Genomic DNA, 19,406 nt, shown 5'->3' with positions numbered 1-19,406 from the left:
CTTTATATTACCTCATCTTTCTTCTATATATTTTCAAATGAGCTAATGACAATACTTTTGAAAATATGAAATGTCTTTAAATCCTTACAGAATTGGGGAGTTTCTTTCCGTCACTTAGACTAAAAGAAGACTCTGGTCCTTAAACGTCTTGCACTAATCCCTTTCGGCAGGACCGGGAGAAGGTGAGAGTGCTCGGGCCGTTTTCCTCTCGGTGTCCTTGAACGCCTCTTGGTGAGTCCTGGGTATTTAACATTCTACCCTGGACAGCGGCAGGTTGTTGCGCAAGCGCAGCCCATTCAGTCTGCATGAATGCGGAGTGAGGAGAGGACAGGAGCACTGGGAGTACTGGGACTGGGAGGATCGGACCGGACCCGGGTAGGCGGACATGGATGGACAGAACAGCGGCAGCATCTGCTCCCGGCCGCACGGCACCGGGACGCACGGCAGGAAGGAGGAGAAGAAGATCCCCGACAGAGTGACTCTGAAGAAGGAGATCGGGCTGCTGAGCGCCTGCACCATCATCATAGGTGAGGCTGAAAAACAAGGAGATTCCTTCTTCTTTTGATTTAGTGCAGCAGAACTTTACATGAAACTCGTTCTTTATCAGAGCTGTGCTGAAACGGACCAGCTCCTCTGTGGCTGATTATAAGCTGAAAGCTGCACAGGAAACTCACAGCTTGTGGGGGTAGAAAAATGAGGGAGTCCATATTTGTTGTGGGTTCACATCAAATTGAGTTGTAGTGCTTACGTGGCTGAAATACATGAAGTCCAGGAGCAGGCTGTGGTGAAGCAGAAGATCATTGTCTGCTGGAGCAGAAGGAGAAGCTGGGAGCTTTAAAGAGGAGCATCATCCAGGGTGGATGGAGGGGGGAGGCCTGCAGGAGCTCAAGTCTGACTTAAAACTACTGTCAGCTTCAAACGGGCTCTTGTTGTTCCTCCGTTTGATGCTGGGCATGTTTGCAGTGAGCCAATCAGCACCCAAACTGCTTGTGGTGCACAAAAAAGAGTTTATCTAAGCTAAATGAGTACTTTTTAAAAAATATATAAACTGTGTTTTTCTGCTTGGCACACAGACACAAGGAGGAACTTTTATATTGTACTGAGCCTCATACATGGCTGTAGGTTTCCTTCAGCACTGGCGGACAGAATCCTTCAGGGACTGAGCCTGGTGCTGAAGTGCCAAAAAGTGCAGTTCCTCTAATGTCCACTTGAGGCAGATACTCTCATGTTAAACTGTCCAGCTTTACACGCAGAGAAATAAACTTGTTTACAGCCTGAAGTTTCTGTACAAAGGTTTTATCCACAGAATGTTGGACACAGCCAAGAAGTGGATGCTGCGCACTATGGTGGCCTCAAGATCATTGACGGTGTGCTGTGATGATGAGAGCGTAGTCTGAAAGCAAAGCTGTCGATCTGCATTCTTACCTACGTCTACACTCACAAACTCTGAGTGGGGACTGTGAGAATGACATCACAGATACGAGCAATGGAAATGAGCCTCCTCTCCAGGGTTTCTGGGCTCTCCTTTAGGGACGAAGAGCGAGGAACTGCCCACGCTGAAAGAAACCAGTTGTGGTGGTTCCAGGGGCGTAATTTCCAGGGGGTTAGGAGGGTTATGGCCCCCTCAATAATCAGACCTGGAGGCCTCCTGGTGAGGTGCTTCTGAAACGAGTTCCAGAGCAGACCCAGGCCTCTCTGGAGAGTCTCTTGGCTGCAAACATGTTTATTTCTGCACTGTAAAAAAAAAAAAAAAAAAAAAGTAATATAAAAGTATTTTACAGTGTGCTTTTAATGATATTTTAGAATATCATTAAATCTACATAAATAAATTGTGATTTTACATGTCAAATGTAAAACAACATAAAATCACTGTAAATGTGCTGTAAAATGTGAAGTTTTTACATGAGAGTCTGTGGGGACGGACTCACTGCTGGAGCCAGGTTCAAGAGGACCGCCGTGGTGGCTTTAGATAGCACAGAGGAGCAAAACAGTGAAGTGGATCAATGCAGGGAGGAGGCTGTGGTTGGTGTATATGTCGGCAGAACTTTGGACTTTAACACAGGATTTTGTTGTTTTTTTCCGTTTTCAAACCAACAGACTGATTTTGTTTTTGTGCATAAACCCAACCATACATACCTGTGCCATATTTTACACTCCCATTAACGTCATTTAGGATGTATGGGGATAAATGACCTTTCTCTTGTGAGGGACAGAAAGTAGGCCCACGGCTTAGCAGCATGGAGTAGCAGGTTTTCCCTAGTAGGTAACGAGGGGCCAGAGCATTAACGGATTTGCTAGTGGAGCTTTGTAGGTGGGGATGATATGTTCCCAGAGGTCAGCGTGAGTTAGAAGCCTGGCATATAAGTTCTGGACATACTGGAGCTGGAAATCACTAACAGAACTTCATTGTAATAATCGAGGTGGAGACAGAGGCACGGAGGAGAGTCTGCTACAGAATCAATGAGTAATGGCCAAAATCGAAAGGTGTAAAAAAGCTGCTGTGGTGACAGATATGATGAGCGTAGCGTCCAGAACAACACCTCGGGGTTCATGTCAATGAGAAGATTTTTAGTCTGCTGGAGTCGGACTCTGGGGCTCACAACCAAGAGCTGTGTTTTATTTCTGTTGAGTTTGAGTAGGTTAGATGACATCCGTGTTTTGATTTCATGCAGACAGTTGCAAGTGATTGTGGGAGGAGCTGAGTGGAGGGTTAGGTACTGAGATAAAGAGGTGTATCATCAGCGTAGGAATGTAAGCACAAACTATGGTGGCAGATGATCTGACCAAGGAAGAAAGACAAGAATCAGATCTGGAGTCATTCACAGCCCTGAAAGTCTCCTTTTCTATTTGCTGTCTTACCAGAGTTACTCTAAGTTATCACGATGGGTTATTTTAACCTTGTGGTCTACTAGCAGGCACAAAATGCCTTCTAACAGTATAGCTTAAATAAAATAAAATAGCTCAACAAGGTAAAAACTCCACAAAAGAAGGAGCAGAATTTAATAGAAATGAAATAAATCTTTAACAACTCACCAAGAAAAAACTGTAACAAGGATCTTTATGATGCAGGGAAAGATTTTCCTCATCTGTCCTTGTGGCAGCAGAAACAGATGTTAGAGGAAGTATTCAGATGTATGTCTAGCTGTTCACCACAGTCGTGTGGATGGTCTCTGCATCAGCTGATGGAGGAATCTAAGCAGTGATGGGGGGGAAATTCCCTCATCAAACAATATGGATGCATTAGCCGGAGGTTTAACATCCGAGCAGCAGTAACGTTTTATTTTATATTTTTATATACAACGCCAAATCACAACAACAGTCTCCTCAATGTTCCTTCATGGTCATGTGTCCGGGTTCATGCTGTTATTCCAGTTCCTCAGCTCCTTCTTACCGCTTGGATTAACGTCCCTGTCCACCCAAAACCTCCAAAGGCCTGGTACCCACACTGTGTCTGTGAGGTGTGAGTGCAGCCATGTCTCCATCAAACACATCAAACTACATTCATGATGAGTCTCTCAGTTCACCGAGCTCATCCATGTTATTATCCAAGAAGCTCACATGGTTTCACCTCAGGGTAAAAACACAATGAGTAACTAAAATGTGTTTTATAGGCTTAAACAAGCTGCTGTGATAGGCCGACACTCTGCACACAACGAAACATTTCTGTGGTTTAAAGCAGCTGTCTTTCATTTCTTTTTCACCACAAGTGATCAGTTCAGTTTTCCGGTGTGTAATGAGGATTCCAGCTGTTACGGCCGACCTACAGTGGTTTTATTATCGAGTAAATGGAGTGCTCCAAGGCATTGAACCCAGGCTGCTAACCTGCTGCCTCCGTGGGTGTTGGTGCAGGTCTTGGCTAACTGGACCTCATCCACACTTGGCTTTATGTTTTTTCCCTCCAGAACAAGAGGAAGGTTTTGTGTGCAGAATGCTGAAACACCTTTCCATTCACAGAGAGACGGAGGGAACAAACTGGCTGCTCTGCACGCTGCAGGAAGCTCTGCATCTGAAGTCATGTTTCTGTAGATTAAAACAAACTCAAATCTTTTTTCTTGACCTTTTAATCCCTTCAACGCTGACATGTTTCAGAGAGGAAGCTGCAGGAATGAGCTGCTGCAGAAGGTGAGTCGGTCACTTCCCACCTCTGCAGACTGGAGTGGATAATTTATGTCTGGTTATGTAATGGCTGTGTGTGCCACTTGGCTGCCTTCTGCCACGCTACTGGTAGTGCTGTAGACTGAATGTGTCGGATCTACTGGTACTCCACGCTGCATACTGAGGCTCTGGGCAGGAGGAATTGTTCCCATCCTGAGCTATGGCCTTTATGTCCTTCTCTAACTCACTCTGTTATGGAGCTCTTTGTGTCTTTATGTCCTCTATATAAACTCAGAGGGGACCAGTTTGGACTTTGGAGCAGTAGAAATGTTCAGGATGTTCTCTGACAAAGAAGTCACATGTGAGAAGCACGTGCAAGAAGGATGGTGCTATGTGACCAATAAGAGAACAATCAGGACCTGTGGGGTCTCTACCTCCAGCTTCATTCTTTGCATTGTTTTCTGGGTCTCATTTACTCTTTTTTAGTATTTGGCAGATTTCTGGACTGACAGCAAGCAAAAGCCAAATTCTCCTGAATGTATCTCATAAAGCTTGAAGCTCTTCATCCTTCCTTAGAGCTGATGCTTTGGGCGTCCCCTGCAAAATCAATTCTGACTTCTACCTGACTTGCAGACAGGCACACTAACCCCTGATCCTCATGTTTGTGTCACCAGAATACATGAATACAAATGAATGTACAATGTGTCCCCGGCCCAAAACAACAACAACAACAAAAATAAAGATGAAGAGAGAGGAGTTGAGGCGTTTGACAATATGAGACATTATCCATCCATCCATCTTCTGCTTATCAAATGCAGGTGTCCCAGGGCAAGGTGGGAGGGCTCACACACCGGACAGGTCACCCATCTATCACAGGCCTAACAAAACCAGGAAAAAACTAACAAAGTAAACCAGGAAGTAACCAGGAGACTAACATGAAACATGACATAGACAGGACAAGAAAAAAGGCATGAGAAGTAAGAAAACACAAGGAATGATTAAAAACTAATGGCAACCATGGCAACCATAACAGCTCACCAACAAAGCACCCCAAAGTGACACATACCTCATGTGACCTGGGTTATTCAACATACAAGATATTAAAGATCTCGACTCCTGTTAAATGTGTCTGATAGGGAACATCATCGGCTCCGGGATCTTCATCTCTCCTAAGGGTGTCCTGGAGCACTCGGGCTCGGTGGGAGTGGCTTTAGTGGTCTGGGTGCTGGGAGGCTGCATCGCTGCGTTGGGCTCCCTCTGCTATGCTGAACTGGGCGTCACCATTCCCAAATCTGGAGGCGACTACTCCTACGTCACAGAGATATTTGGAGGTCTGACGGGGTGAGTGACCCTTTGTGTGTCCAGTACTCTTCACTGAATTAGGATTAGGATGATGGAAATCTAAATGTCAGGGGCCTGAGACTAACCTGAGACCGCTATAAGTGCTTTTAAGTTCAAATGTGGAAATAACATAAAAGAGAAAAGGAGCAAACTCTTTGCCACAGTACTGTACAATAAAGAAATATGACTTTTTATCAGGGTTAATGCCAGTAAATAACTTTCTTGACCAATGTAGGTCAGTCTACATGGACAGGTAAAGGGTGTAGCTTCATACTACACATGGAGACAGATATGGAAGACATGAATTAGCACAGCTAACCAGCAGGTTCTTACCATCAACCGAACATTTACGTTCTGCCGTCATACAGGCAGGTTGTGTACCAAAAACTTTCTGAGTTGTTGTTCATGTAAATTTTTCTAGTTACGACACTTCGTTGGAAGGACGCAGACTCATTAACTCGAATGTGTGTAGCAGAAGCGTCTCGTTGTGGTGGATGAAGGTGATGCCATCAGGACGCTGCTGCTGCTGCTCGCTTCACACCTCAAATCAAACTGGAGGATGGCCTAAAGTGGGTCATGATACAGAAAGAGATTTCGCTGCAATAGAAACCCGTTACAGTCCTTCTGTCAAAGACATGACGAACAAAAGGAAACAGTTTGGGCCACAGAGCCCGGTTATTCTGGACTGTCTTACGAGTGCCATGAAGACTCCAGAAGTCTAGAGGTTCTTTAGCTGCACTCACACTGGACGTGGTCTTTTTTATATTCACCAGTGAAATCCACGGCGAGGGCTTTGCCTCGTGTTTTGCTGTCCTGCTGAGTTATGGAGAGTTTCTGAATCTGTGTTTGTCACTGAAGCTCCTTCTCTCTTCCAGATTCCTCCTGTTGTGGAGCGCCGTCCTCATCATGTATCCGACCACGCTGGCCGTCATCGCGCTTACCTTCTCCAGCTACATACTGCAGCCGGTCTTCCCAAACTGCGTTCCACCGTACATGGCGACACGGATGCTGTCTGCCACCTGTCTCCGTGAGTGATAACTTTATCAAACACACTTTGATCAGTGTGAGGCCAGTTCATCAAGTCAGAAGAATTGCTTCATTGTTTTGTCTTCTGTGGAAAACCTATAAGGTCGATCCTTCAGGCCCACAGGAGATGCAGTACGAATCGGGATGTATATAACAGGCAACACCTCGGACGCTGTAGTGATGAAACACATTTCCAACCAAATTCGTTGTCCCAGAAACTTTTTCTAAAAGGTGCCTTTAGACTGTTTGATTCAAATGGCAGATTTTCGTGGCGTATCAGAATATACATTCACCTGCATTAATATTTGTTGTACCTCAACCAAGATCCTTTTGGTACCCATCAACAGGCTTCTGGTATAATTCTTCTTGGAAAAGTCAGTAGAGTTCATGTATATTGTTTGGTTTCCTGTCACAGACTCAACTGTTAAGCTTATATCACAAATTTTCAGCAGCGTTGAGGTCGAGGCTTTGGGAGGCCCATTCCATAAGCTTAATGCTAACTTGGTTTATCCAAATGCAGTGTTTGGGATCATTGTCCTGTTGGAACCCAAGACTGTGTCCAAGTTTCACCCGTGTAGCTGTTGGTTGGAGAAGTTGAAGATTGTGGAGGTAGTCCTCCTTCTTTATTCCATCCACTTTGTCTAATGTACCAGAACCACTGGCAGTGAAACAGCCCAGAGCGTGATGCTGCCACCGCCATGCGTCACAGCTGCAGTGTTCTCAGGGTTGAAAGCCTCACCTTTGCTCCTCCAATCAGCTCCATCTTTGTCTCGTCTGACCATCAAACTTTTCTCCAGACGCCGTTTGGCTCGTCCACGTGGGCAGCTGCAAATTTCAGTTGAGCTCGTTGATTTTGGAGCAGGAGCTTCTTTCTTGGTCCATGGAGATGTGAGACTGGCTTCACTGTGGAAGGGACACTGGTGTTCCAGCAGATTCTAGTCCAATGGCAGGCTATGTTCCTGAACATAACATAATAATGGCCCAGGTAGTTCCTGAACATCCTAACAGTTTCCTGTCATCTGAGGGGGACAGTCTGGGTGTCTCCCAGACCTCAGTGGGGACAGATCTGAGTAACTTGTACTTGTGTGATCTTGGATCCTTGCTCAGAAACGGCTCAGAGAGACTTTCCCAACTTGTGTAAATCTGCAGTTCTGCTTTTCAGATCTTCACTGAGATGGCTGGACTTTCCCATTGTTCCCAGTATTGGTCAATCCAGTGAATGCTGTCAAACAAATCCTTTTTATGCTGCAGAGAGAATCTGTCAGTCGTAATTAACCATGATCACTAATGAGAAGCTAACAGGCCTCGGCCAAGTTTAAAGACATTGTAGAACCTCCAACATCATTTATCACAAGCTTTCAGCATGTGCACGTAAACATCAAAATCAATTCAGACTTGAGCACCCAGATCCTGTTTTTAAGTTTTTTAAAACTGTCCATGCTGGAAGAAGAACCGCTCAAAGAAATCATTAAAAGCCCAAAATGACTGTGAGGTTCAAGCCTGTGACGAGTGGATGGAAACCTCTGACCTCAGCTGTGTCCCATGATACTGCTGCTCAGCATTCATCTTTAGAAACAGTTGTGCTGATCAGAAACATACTGGTTGCTCTTTTTAACAGAGCTTGAATGTGTTTCCAGATTTGGGGGATTTTGTCTGGAGTGGCCAACGGGAAGAATGAATAAGGCAGAAATTCTGTGTAAAAAAAGCCTTTAATAAAAAAAATCACATGTTCGGTGCGATGCAGCGTGGAGAATTACGTCATGGAGCTGCAGATTGCGGCTTGCGAGTCTGCCGTGCTGCTCGTTGTGTGCTCATCTTCCCTCTGTGCTCCAGAGAGCAGTGATGCAGCATTACTTGAATGTCGGAGGAGAGTAAAGTGTGTTAAAATGCTTCTAATAAAAAATGCATTGGAATCCTGGAGGAGGAAGAAGAGCAGGACCAGGAGATGAGATGAGCTAAAATCATTTAAACCCTCCGAATCAAAGATTATCCATGTTTTGTCTGTCAGTGTGTCCATTATTCAGCATCATGTGTGTGGCAGTTTACAGTTTCTATAGAGCGGTTTGGTGCTCAGGGTGTGAATGAACTGAAGAAGCAGCAGCAGAGGGATGTTTGTTTCACATTCTGCTTGAAAGCAAACAGTTTGCACAAAGCTGAGTGTTTATAGCTGCTCTGAAAGGCTACACTCCAAAGCAGAGTCAAAAGTCTGCCTTCATAGAGAGCGACAAAGTGCAGTGAATGGTAGAAATGAGCATAATGGCACACACTTTTGAACAAACCCTCGTCGAAGGCTTTCATGCTGTTAAACTCAGTTGTTCACACATGAAGTGAGCTCTGTGTAAAGAACGAGAAGAAAGAAAAGTGACCCGGCTGCTTTCTCTGCTCTTCGGCTCTGCAGATTTTCTGCCCTCTCACGGCTGTCCAGCATTTCTGTTACACAGTTCAAATCATGGCAGTTTCATGTATTTATAAACTCTGTATAAAAGTGCATTAAAGTCACACGTGATTGGTTTTGGGAGGTCCAGTCATGAAACCTCAGTGCTGAAATTTTGGTCACCGTGTGTGTTTTATGGAGGTAGAAGTGACAACAGCACAGACGCTCCAGTTAGCTGAGCGAAGTCTGTCTATAGAGAGCAAAACTGTGTTTGTATCAGCTGCAAACATTTGTTCTTCTGCTGTAGTTTGAACTTTGGACATCAGAGGAAGTGCAGCTCTTTTAACACTTGCCAGTTTTTATATACATTTGTACTCCAGCACATAACAACAGGAATCTAATAGATGGCTGTAAACTGTCAGTACAGGGTCATTTCCATGTTACCTGGACCTTTGCAAAGACTGTCTGAATGTCTCAAACAGTTACTGCTTGTCAGCACTGAATTAAGCTGTTAGACACATTAACATGGAGGACATAAGCTAACTCTTTGGTCCCATTCCTTTCACTGTGAAGTTGTCCGTGAGGGGACTGTCTCCTCCTGGGTTTGGACTGATGGCCTTGGCTTGTTAGGTAAATGTGTAAGCTACTACACTATGGAGTGACTGGAAAGGCTGGCTATAAAAACTCTGCAAGTTCACTAATCCAGTGGGGTAAAATAAAAACTCTTAGATCTGAGAAAAAATCTTAAAAGCAGGGTGTGACTCGAAAAATTCAGCTGTTTTTTATCAAGAATTGATTCAAAGACAGCGAGTGTCATTAGACGTTTAAGGACAGTCAGTGAGGACAGCCCGAGCAGAGGTCACGACCCCTCGGGCTGCCTAATTGGTTGATGTCTTGTAACTGGCTGCAAATGCCTGATCAATGAGTAAATAATGTCTGAGCTGGAATCTGAAGAGAGACAGCTGGACTCCTGACGCCCTCCTTCACACTCGTTCTTGGAACGGGATCCTGAAACGTGAGCTCGATCCGGCCTCCTCGGAGGGTGGCCGAGGGGCACCCAGACGGTTTTGTTCGCCCTTCGCAACGGAAGTGGTTTGTTTTGTGTGGCTGACAGCCTGCCTTTGTGCCGGAGAGCGAGGCCACCATGAGAGCGAGCAGGGGAAAGCCGCTGACAGTGATAGACGAGGTGAAACAATCACGCCCTCTCTCACTCGGCCTTTTCCCACATTCCTGCCTCCCAGGGTAACCGGCTGCTGCCGCCCACTGCCGGTGAGAGTACCCGCACTGGGACCGCCTGATGGAGACCAGATACTGCTGCTGATCTTATTAAAGGAGCACTCCACCGGCTTTACGTGTTGATCTCAGTCCAGACCAGCAACCTTTGGTCAGTCTCCAGTGATGTCCAGCTCAGTCCCAGTCAGACGGGGACTGGTGATCCAAACCTGTGTTGTCCTCTTACCCAGACAGGTCTTACTCCAGGAGGCCTTTCCTCCTTGCCTTGAGGAAAGGCCATCGCTAGCAGCTTAGAGGTTCCACTCCAGATGTTTCTGTCTGGATTGACTTCCATAGCCTTTTCCTTGACTCTCAAAGAAATCAGAGTTGTCCTTCCCCCCAATCAGGGCTGTCAAACATAAGCCCCGAGGGCCCACCATAGGGCTTTGGGAAATGTGAAGGAGGGCTTAAATTTTAAACTTTTTTCCATCATTATTTTTTAACTCTCAGCCCAGATGTGGCTCCACAGAGCGGTGACCTCCAGCATGCAGCTGTGAACAGGAGCACCTGAGCCCAGAAGGATTGAGCTTAGAGACACGTTACTGCTTATTGGTGGTTCATTTAAAAGTTTCATTAATGTGTGGAGGTTATTTAGCTGTGCAGAAAGAAAATAACAAATCCTAAGCATTCATTTCCTGAGGAGAGCTTTCTGCAGTAATAAACCCCCCTCAGAATCAGCTGATAGTTTTTGATCTTTAATGGAGACGTGCCAAGTTTGACCTTTAAACTGTAGAGATGTTCTGAGCACTCTCTGTCCTCCCGAGTGTGTCATTAACGAGGTTCTGTGCTCGCCTCAGTGCTGCTGACCTGGGTGAACTGCTCCAGCGTCCGCATGGCCACCAGGATCCAGGACGTCTTCACGGTGGGGAAGCTGATGGCGTTGGGCCTCATCATTGTAGTTGGTCTGGTCCAGATCTTCAATGGTAAATCTGCCAGCCCTCAACAGATCTGACGCTTTTCCACTTCCTGAGGTAAAGCTAAAAGCTCTGATGTCTCATGTAACCACCAGGAAACTACGAGGCGCTGACGCCTCAGGTGGCCTTCTCTCTGGAGAGGACGCCGTCGGTTGGGCAGATCGCGCTCGCCTTCCTGCAGGCGTCCTTCGCCTTCAGCGGCTGGAACTTCCTCAACTACGTGACAGAGGAGGTGGTCGAACCCAGACGGTGAATATTCACACTTCTCATCACCGTGGTTTTGCTTTCACAAATTATTGGGAACGTTCTGAAGATATGTAAGTGCCCAAACACGAGAACTTCATCCAAATGAAACTTTAAAGGAAACGTCAGACATCAAGGAAAATCAAGGAGACTGGAAAGTGAGAAACTAGCCTGCTTACAGTAACCAGATCACCACCAACTCATCAAAAGGTCCTACTTAGCAAATGAGATTGTTAATGTGCTGCAATTTTTTTTTGTTCTGCAGATTAATCGACAACTGCTGAGACCAAAATATAATCTGAAAACTAATCTTGCACTTTTGTAATCCTCTGTCAATCAAACCAAATGATGTCTAACACTTCCTTTAATGTTTGTTTTTGGCTGCTACAACTTTCTTTTTTCAGCAGAGTGATGCTCCATGATCCTCGTTATTTCTCCGTTTTTATTCACCACGACCGTGTTAAATAAGACGTGGTAACACTTTATAAAAACCGGCTGTGAGGCTTACAGGTTCACGCTTTTCTTTATTTCTTTATTTATTGCTTTCTGTTTGCTAAGACACACAAGAACAACAGAAAAATGACATCTAGTAGGAAAGAATGAGGCTTAAGGTCATTGCTGATGATGACTGAGACCTGACAGGGTTAATAAATGGAAAATTTCTAGTTAATTAACTTTTATGTTCAGTAATAGGTAAATGGATCGGAAACCATACAGCTGGTGTACATTGATGAGTCAGAGGGACTTCTGTTTCCTTTTGTCTGCCCCTCGGCTCTTCACTGTTGGAGTTACTTAAAAAAGTCATGTATTACACACAGGACCGATGCTGAAGGCCTGTGAGGCCGCAGCAGTTTTCATGTAAAATAATTATTTAACTATTTATTATTTTATGATTTTTCCACTGCTTGGAACAGTACTACAGTTTAGTTAACTGTCAGGTTGCCATTTATCACTGATGGTTATTATGACGTGTTACCAAATATGTGAGTAAAATATAAATATATGCAACTTCCTTTAAAGTGGATCCTTTCTGCTCATTTCCATGTTTTCATTCTTGGACTCTGCTAGAGGAGCTTTGCATGAGTCACAGTTCAAAATAATCCTCCTCTGTCTCATACTGGGCTGTGTTGCAGACCCTCAGCTCATCCTCTGTCTGAAACGAGATGTTTAGCTCCTCCCCTTTTAAATCAACTTTCTTCTGATCGGTTGATGGAAAATTGGAAGAGAAGTGGGTGGGGCTCTTTTTGCCTGAGATGATCAAATTAGGGACATGCCCTGTCCGTGACATCATACAGAGCTAGGAGTAAAAAAAAAACTGTGAAGCCTGAGATTCTGTCTGCACAGGGACTTCCTGTGCAGACATTGATCTAAAACTTTAATTTCATGCTCTACAGTAAAAGTTTCACAGGTTAGAGTTAAAATATATTAGTGCTTTTTCTTAAATCTGTAAACTTTGTAAAGTATTGTATTATTTAATTAGTTAAGTCTGTTACTGTTAATGTCTTGGAGCAACCACATAATTTCCTTGGGGATAATTAAAGTATTCCGAACATGCACCACAGGGACGTGCCATATATGACGGGAAATAAGCCGAATATTTCCACTTTGAAAGGAGTCTGCTGTCTGGTGGTCAGCTCACTCGTTTCAGTGAGCTGACCACCAGACCTTCCTGCTTGAAAAGCTCATCCCTCAACTTCACATGTGGTTGTAAATGTTTTGGTTTGGACTGTGTCGTTTGTGCATGGTGCGTGGCCTCGGTCAGGAATCTACCTCGTGCCATCTACATCTCCATCCCATTGGTGACCTTTGTGTACACGCTCACCAACATCGCCTACTTCTCCTCCATGTCGCCTGAGGAGCTGCTGTCATCCAATGCTGTGGCTGTAGTGAGTAACATGGAAATCATGGTCTCGATGTCCAACTCTGCTGAAAATGACGTGTTCATGCAACCAAACTGCTTTTTAAATTGTGTTTCGAGGGGAAAGGTAGAAAGGGAGCAGTCATGTGTAACACAAAGACAGACAAAGCCTGCATTTGGAGACATAGCCTGATGAACCAGGTAAAGTTAACCACTATTAAAGGGGTAGGCCCTCCCACAGCTAAATTTACACATTTTTCCTCTGACATGTTGTGCTGGTTATGCAGCTGAGTTATATCCCCCAGTGTTGGAGAGAGCACCACATACTAAATACCCTATAAAATACATTAACATCTGGGATTGACAAAGTAGTCAAATATGCACACACAGACTGAAAACCCTCCCACAACACATTGTAAAACCTTTACACGTATACATGCAATCAGTAACCAATCAGTGTTAAGCTTTGGTTATGGAGAGGACTCAAAGTCAAGAAAATAAAACTCAACAAAAAGTGTCTTCATATCCCAACGTTCTGATGAAAAAGAAAGTTTGGTTGATTCTGACTAAATCAGACTCATGGGTACCTGTCCCGTTGTTCCAGTGTGCTTAAAAGTGAAGCAATCTATTTCAGCTTAGCTCAGCCAATCAGAGTCTGCGGGAACAGATTAAAAGAACACCGCTGTGGTCTGAGCGTGTTGGTCAATCTTTCTGTTGTTCTGCTCTCCAGACGTTTGGTGAGAAGCTGCTGGGAATGTTCTCCGTCATCATGCCGATCTCTGTGGCTCTGTCTACCTTTGGAGGAATCAACGGCTACCTGTTCACGTCTTCCAGGTGAGCCGGACTTCCTGTTTTTCTGTGGTTTTGAATAATGAAGCAGCTGCTAAGTTCGGGCTGGTTTTCCTATCAACAGGTTGTGCTTCTCGGGAGCTAGAGAAGGTCACCTCCCCAGCCTGCTGGCCATGATCCACTATAAGAAATGTACGCCCATCCCCGCCCTGCTCGTCTGCGTATGTACACATTGATATTACAGAAGTCTCAGTTTCAGTGCTTTCTACACATAAACAGTATTTTAATTGTTTTTAACTGCACAGTGCTGTTTTTAAGTATTTTTATAAAATTTCTCCCTAACTCTGTGAGCTTTAAGTCCCATTACCTCTAACCCTGAACCCAGCGCTATCAGCGTATCAGATTTGTAGCTTTTAAAAAATCAAACAAAGTCAAAAAGTGTTTGCATATTTAAAAAAATAATTATTTTCTTTTCCTCCAGAACCTACAGCTACGGTTAAATAGATTTTCACAAACAGATGTGTCAGTCTGCAGGAGAGTGACCAATTTGGGACCAAAGGTTTTTAAAACCTTTTTTTTTAAAATTTAAACAAACTGCTTGTGTGGACTCCCTTCTTTAACCAGTTTGGGGGTTTGTCCGGGACAAAAGGAGCTGAATTGGGGAGGCACAGTGTTGTGATAAAACTTGGCAACTTGGCATGGTTTCTAAAACAAGTGTCCATAGATGGCAAGAGAACCTGTTACAATAGCTAAACAAAGGTAAACAAAAAGAAAACGATCAAATTTTTCTTATTATTTTTCTGATTTTTTGTTTTTCTTATAACTCTCAGAATAAAGCCACATCCTGGTTTAAGCGGACATACAGCAAATATAGACTTAAAATCTTAAAGTTGGTCACCAGATTGACTTTGCTGGGTGTTACCAAAGTGGCCCGTCCAACCAAAGTCTGCATGCGGGAAAAACTTTCAAAGACTCTTCTTCAGTCATGTTCACGCAGTCACGTCTAACCTTGTGTTACAGTGCACAGCCACCATCATCATACTCTGCATTGGAGAGACACACAATCTGATCAACTACGTCTCCTTCATCAACTACCTGTCATACGGTGTTACCATCGCAGGCCTGCTGTACTACCGCTGGAAGAAACCCAACTTGTACCGACCCATCAAGGTGAACCCAGCAGGCTTCTACCATCTGTTACCTGTTAACTGTTCATATCTGCAACTCGTCAGGTTTCACTGACTTCCCATCATGTACTTGCTGTCTTCTACAGGTGAACCTGCTGGTTCCTGTGTGCTACTTGATGTTCTGGGCAGTGCTGCTGGGATTCAGTCTTTACTCTGAGCCAGTGGTTTGCGGTGTTGGACTAGTCATCATGCTTACGGGTGTACCTGTCTACTTCCTGGGTGTGCATTGGAAAGAGAAACCAAAGTGTATCTATAACTTCATTGGTGAGTTTCTAAAGAAATTACTTTGTAGGGTTTAATTTGACTTGTTTTAATACAACTTGTGATTTTATCTTTCTGCAGAGAGGGCGACACATGTGGGCCAGAGGTTGTGTTTTGTGGTCTTTCCTCAGCTCGACCCCATCGAGCTCGCCAGTCCTCCAGAGTGGACTGACCGCTCATCAGGCAGGGGAAGCGTGTCTGTCAATTCTTAAAACTCTTATCTGGAAACAAAAAGATCTTCTGGTTTTGTTTTTTTTATCCTGTTTTTACCGATCATCAAACAAGTCCAGACCCTGTTCCAGTCATGGGAGCTCTGTCTGATTTTTGAACCTTTGAGACTCTGATTTTTGTTTTTCTAAAGTTGAGTGGAATGCCCGCTGTTCTGTGTGGGCTGCGTACAGTTTTTTCTCTCCATCTACTTTTATACTAAGTCTTCAAGTACACCATCCTAATGCCAACAGTTTCACGCCGTGGACGGACTTTTTATTTCCACTTTGGAACCATCTGTTCCTCCTTTGGTAACACGACAGAACAGTGTCTCTCTCTGAATGTTGCTGGTATTTTATTGTGCCTTCAGGTCTTTTCACACCAAGTTTTTCCTACAGTTGGAAAACTGCAAAAAAAACTTGCACATTGTTTGTTAAAGTCACTAAAAACAGCCAACTCCTTTCTCATTTTCAGATCCATCCATGCCACCAGTGTGTCACGGGGCTCTTTTAAGATGCACCAATAAAGAAGTGATACTGGAACAGCAGGCTAGATGCTTTAGATTTGGCTAGATTTAGAACCTAGGCTGAAGTCAAAGATAGCTGTTGTGATAAATTTTGTTTTTTTTGTCTGTCTTCTTGGATATTTGCCCCATTCGTTTTCATTTGCCTGAGCAAAATTTTTCTTCAGACCAATCTACTATCTGCTGATTAGTTCCCATGCATTAAAAATGAAGATTTTACATGTTTAAATGGGGAAAATGATCCACATTTGGAGGCAGGAGGCGTTGGCATTAATCATTTCGCTGCTCACAGTTTGAGTCCTGGGAGAGATTTTTTTTTCCTTGCTGCTCTAGTAAAGTGGACTGATTCTGCTTTTCCTTATTTGTAGTCATACATCTGCTGTGCTGGAAGTTCATATGAAATATGGGAAATTTGGGAATGGCACACACATGGCTCTGTATGATGTCAGCAAGCACAGATATTCCTAATGTGGCCATCTTAGACCTAAACTTCACCCACTTTCTGTTCAAACCTTCTATTTGGGGCAGCCAATCAGAAAAAAGTTACTGTCTTGTTTCAGACAGTGAACGAAATGTGGGGCTTCACCAAGGCCGAGCATAAAATAAAGGATTATTTTCCTCTAGAAGAGTCCTTGAATGTAAATATGGAGCTGCAACATTAATAATAACACCTTGTCGTTGTCCCAAGGAGTCACCACAGCAGATGGAGCTGCATATTTCCATTTGGTGAAACTGCAGCCCCCCCCCATTTAATCCAGGTTTGGGATTGGTATAATCTTAACCCTGTAGGTTTGTAGCTCCTCCTCCTGGTCTTGAACCAGGGAGCTTGTGTGTGTAAGACAAACGTTAAACCACCACATCAGCCCCCAAACTGTTACGTGTTAATCAGAATGAGTTACAGATTTTACTTTTTAAATAAATAGAAAAGTAACGTTAGGAAAGGATGACATTACAGACTGTGTGCAAGACGTCAGAGCAGGTGTTTGGTGAAAATTTCAGACTTGGTGTGAAAAGCTCTTTATTTTGTGAAATGTGTATAAAATGTGGTGTATTAACTGATTCACTGTTAGAGATTTTAATATATTTGTGAGTGCCTTTTTGCTTTGTTTGTTGCATAGATTGTCTGAGAATTACTTTGGTGTCCTGTTGACTGTTTCTGTGTCACTATAAAAAGAAACCTGCTGTAAATAAACCAGACGGAGCACAAAGCACTGGCACATCCAAAAGACCGAGGGCAAACTCAAGCTTAAAAAATGTTGCTAACAAACTAGTTGTGCTCACGTTACCTGCTGCTCTCATGGATGGATCACATGATGCTGTGACCGTGAGTGCATTCAGACATAGGATTTGTGTAATCCACAGCAGTCTAACACGCTGTGGCACTTTATGTTGTGCATGTAAAGTGTTGCTAATGCAGGATGTTACTGAGACAGAATTGGCCCTTCTTGCAGTCACATCTGCTGGTCAGGTTGGAGCTGTACTGTTAGCAAAGCTTCTCACCTTTGCTAACAGTACAAAACCATCTTTCTTCAATTTCCTGCTCTGTGCAGTTTCTGATTATGCAACGTGTTATTCTGAGAAACTGTGAACAAGACCCTCTTTCAGTTCTAAGGTTTTCTGGATTAGGACATAAAAAATCATCTGGTCTTTAGCAGGTTCTAAACATATTACACTGTGTCAGCAGCACGAGGCAGCATGCAGAAACGGGCCTCATGCATTCAGCAGCTTCGAGAAGCTCCTTTAGCAGTAATAAGTTGCAGTGATGATTTCCTGTGTGACTTATCAGTCTCTCACATCACTGTGGAGGAGTTTTGGTTTCTTTGCCTCATTGAGGTCTGCAGCATTAAGCTCTTTGAGGACTGGACTTTGAAACGTTGCAGCAGCTCGATGCTTTTCTTCTTCAGCCGTTCTGCTGCTGTGCTTGGATCATCGTCCTGCTGAAGACCCAGTTTGGTCCAAGCTTCAGCTGTGGGACACCCGGCCTCACACTGACTCTAGAATACTTTGGTATACAGAGGAGTTTGTGGTCTAATCAGATCATCATCCCTCCACCACCATGCTGACAGCTGCTATGGGGTGTTCAGTTTTGTAAATTATGGAGAGATATCTCCACCTGTCCAAAGGACATTGCCTCGAGGTTTGTTCGATTTCAGCTTCATAAACCTGAGCCATGCTGTGATGCTGTCCCTGACTCTACTGAAGCCTGTAGAGCCAGAGATGGAGATCTTGATGGGGGGGTTTTCACCTCCAAACCAGCAAACTGCCACAACTTCAGCTTTTATAGAGCTGCTTACACTGGCTGAGGATCATCTACTCAGGTGCATCTGATTAACTCACCTTTTAATTCCTATGGAAGCAGTGAGGATGGACTTTTTCACACACTGCTTCTGTGTTTTGGCCTCATTTGTTCAGTAAATACTGACACAGTGTGATGTGTAATACTGTTCATCTGAAGCTGACCTAATTTTAAAACCTTCTAAGGACCAGCTGAGTTTTTATGATGTCTACCCTAAAATTAAAAGAGAGTGTACTTTCTTTTTATGACTGTGTGTTTTTCTGTGTTTGCTCTCAAGCAGCTGTGCTGTTGGACAATAACAGTACGAGGAAGCCTTAACATTTCTATGTGCGCCCTTTTATTCATGTGTTTTTTGTTACACCATATAGTATAATCCACTACACTGTGCACTTAATGAGTCATAGTTATCCCAAATGATTTTTAATCCCTCAGGTTATGGCAATTTGCAGTGTAAAGCAGCAGGGATGAGAATTCACACCTCCAAGTCAGAGGCCATGGTTGTTATCCAGACGCAGGGCTGGGCTCTGTGCTGATGAGAAGCTGCAGTATCTTGTGTGCTGTTCTTGAGTAAGAGGAGAGCAAGAGACTGACGCAGCCTCTGCAGTGATGCAGACGCCGTATCGCTCCGTTATGATGAAGAGCCACAACAGATCAATGCAAGTCACAGAGGGACTAGAAATTACAAAATTAATATCATTTTTTATTGAATGAGACTTGAAACTAATGATTAAATCAGGAAGTCATCAGGAGCATGTTTGTTGCAGTCACAGAGAGAGGATGCTGAGGGCGGTTTTACCATAGACCCAACTTCAGGCTATATAATAATAATAATAATAATAATAATAATAATAATAATAATAATAATTAATAATAATAATAATGCATTTTATTTAAAAATAGCGCCTTTCAGAGCACCTAAGGACACTGTACAATAAATACACAATAATAAGAGTAACAGATAAAAGTTAAAAGCATGCAGAGGTTTAAACATAAGCTATTTTAAACAGGTGAGTTTTGAGG

General features: G+C 43.8%; 1 protein-coding gene across 1 annotated transcript; it reads left to right on the top strand.

The window, feature by feature from the left end:
- Positions 1 to 309: 309 nt before the first annotated feature.
- Positions 310 to 19,190, top strand: slc7a10b (solute carrier family 7 member 10b; the record flags this gene model as incomplete). Its single annotated transcript, XM_082538564.1, is given in 12 exon segments — positions 310 to 380; positions 382 to 527; positions 5,232 to 5,436; positions 6,312 to 6,463; positions 10,906 to 11,031; positions 11,118 to 11,271; positions 13,028 to 13,151; positions 13,854 to 13,957; positions 14,037 to 14,133; positions 14,933 to 15,082; positions 15,186 to 15,363; positions 15,442 to 19,190. Coding segments are annotated over 12 exon segments (1,638 nt in total). The 3' UTR covers positions 15,573 to 19,190.
- Between the last annotated feature and the right edge of the window lie 216 nt (positions 19,191 to 19,406).

Source organism: Aulonocara stuartgranti (genome assembly GCF_965226115.1).
Source record: "Aulonocara stuartgranti genome assembly, chromosome: 7".
In the NCBI taxonomy this organism is placed as follows: Eukaryota; Metazoa; Chordata; class Actinopteri; order Cichliformes; family Cichlidae; genus Aulonocara; species Aulonocara stuartgranti.
This window is presented reverse-complemented; position numbering and strand designations above follow the sequence as displayed.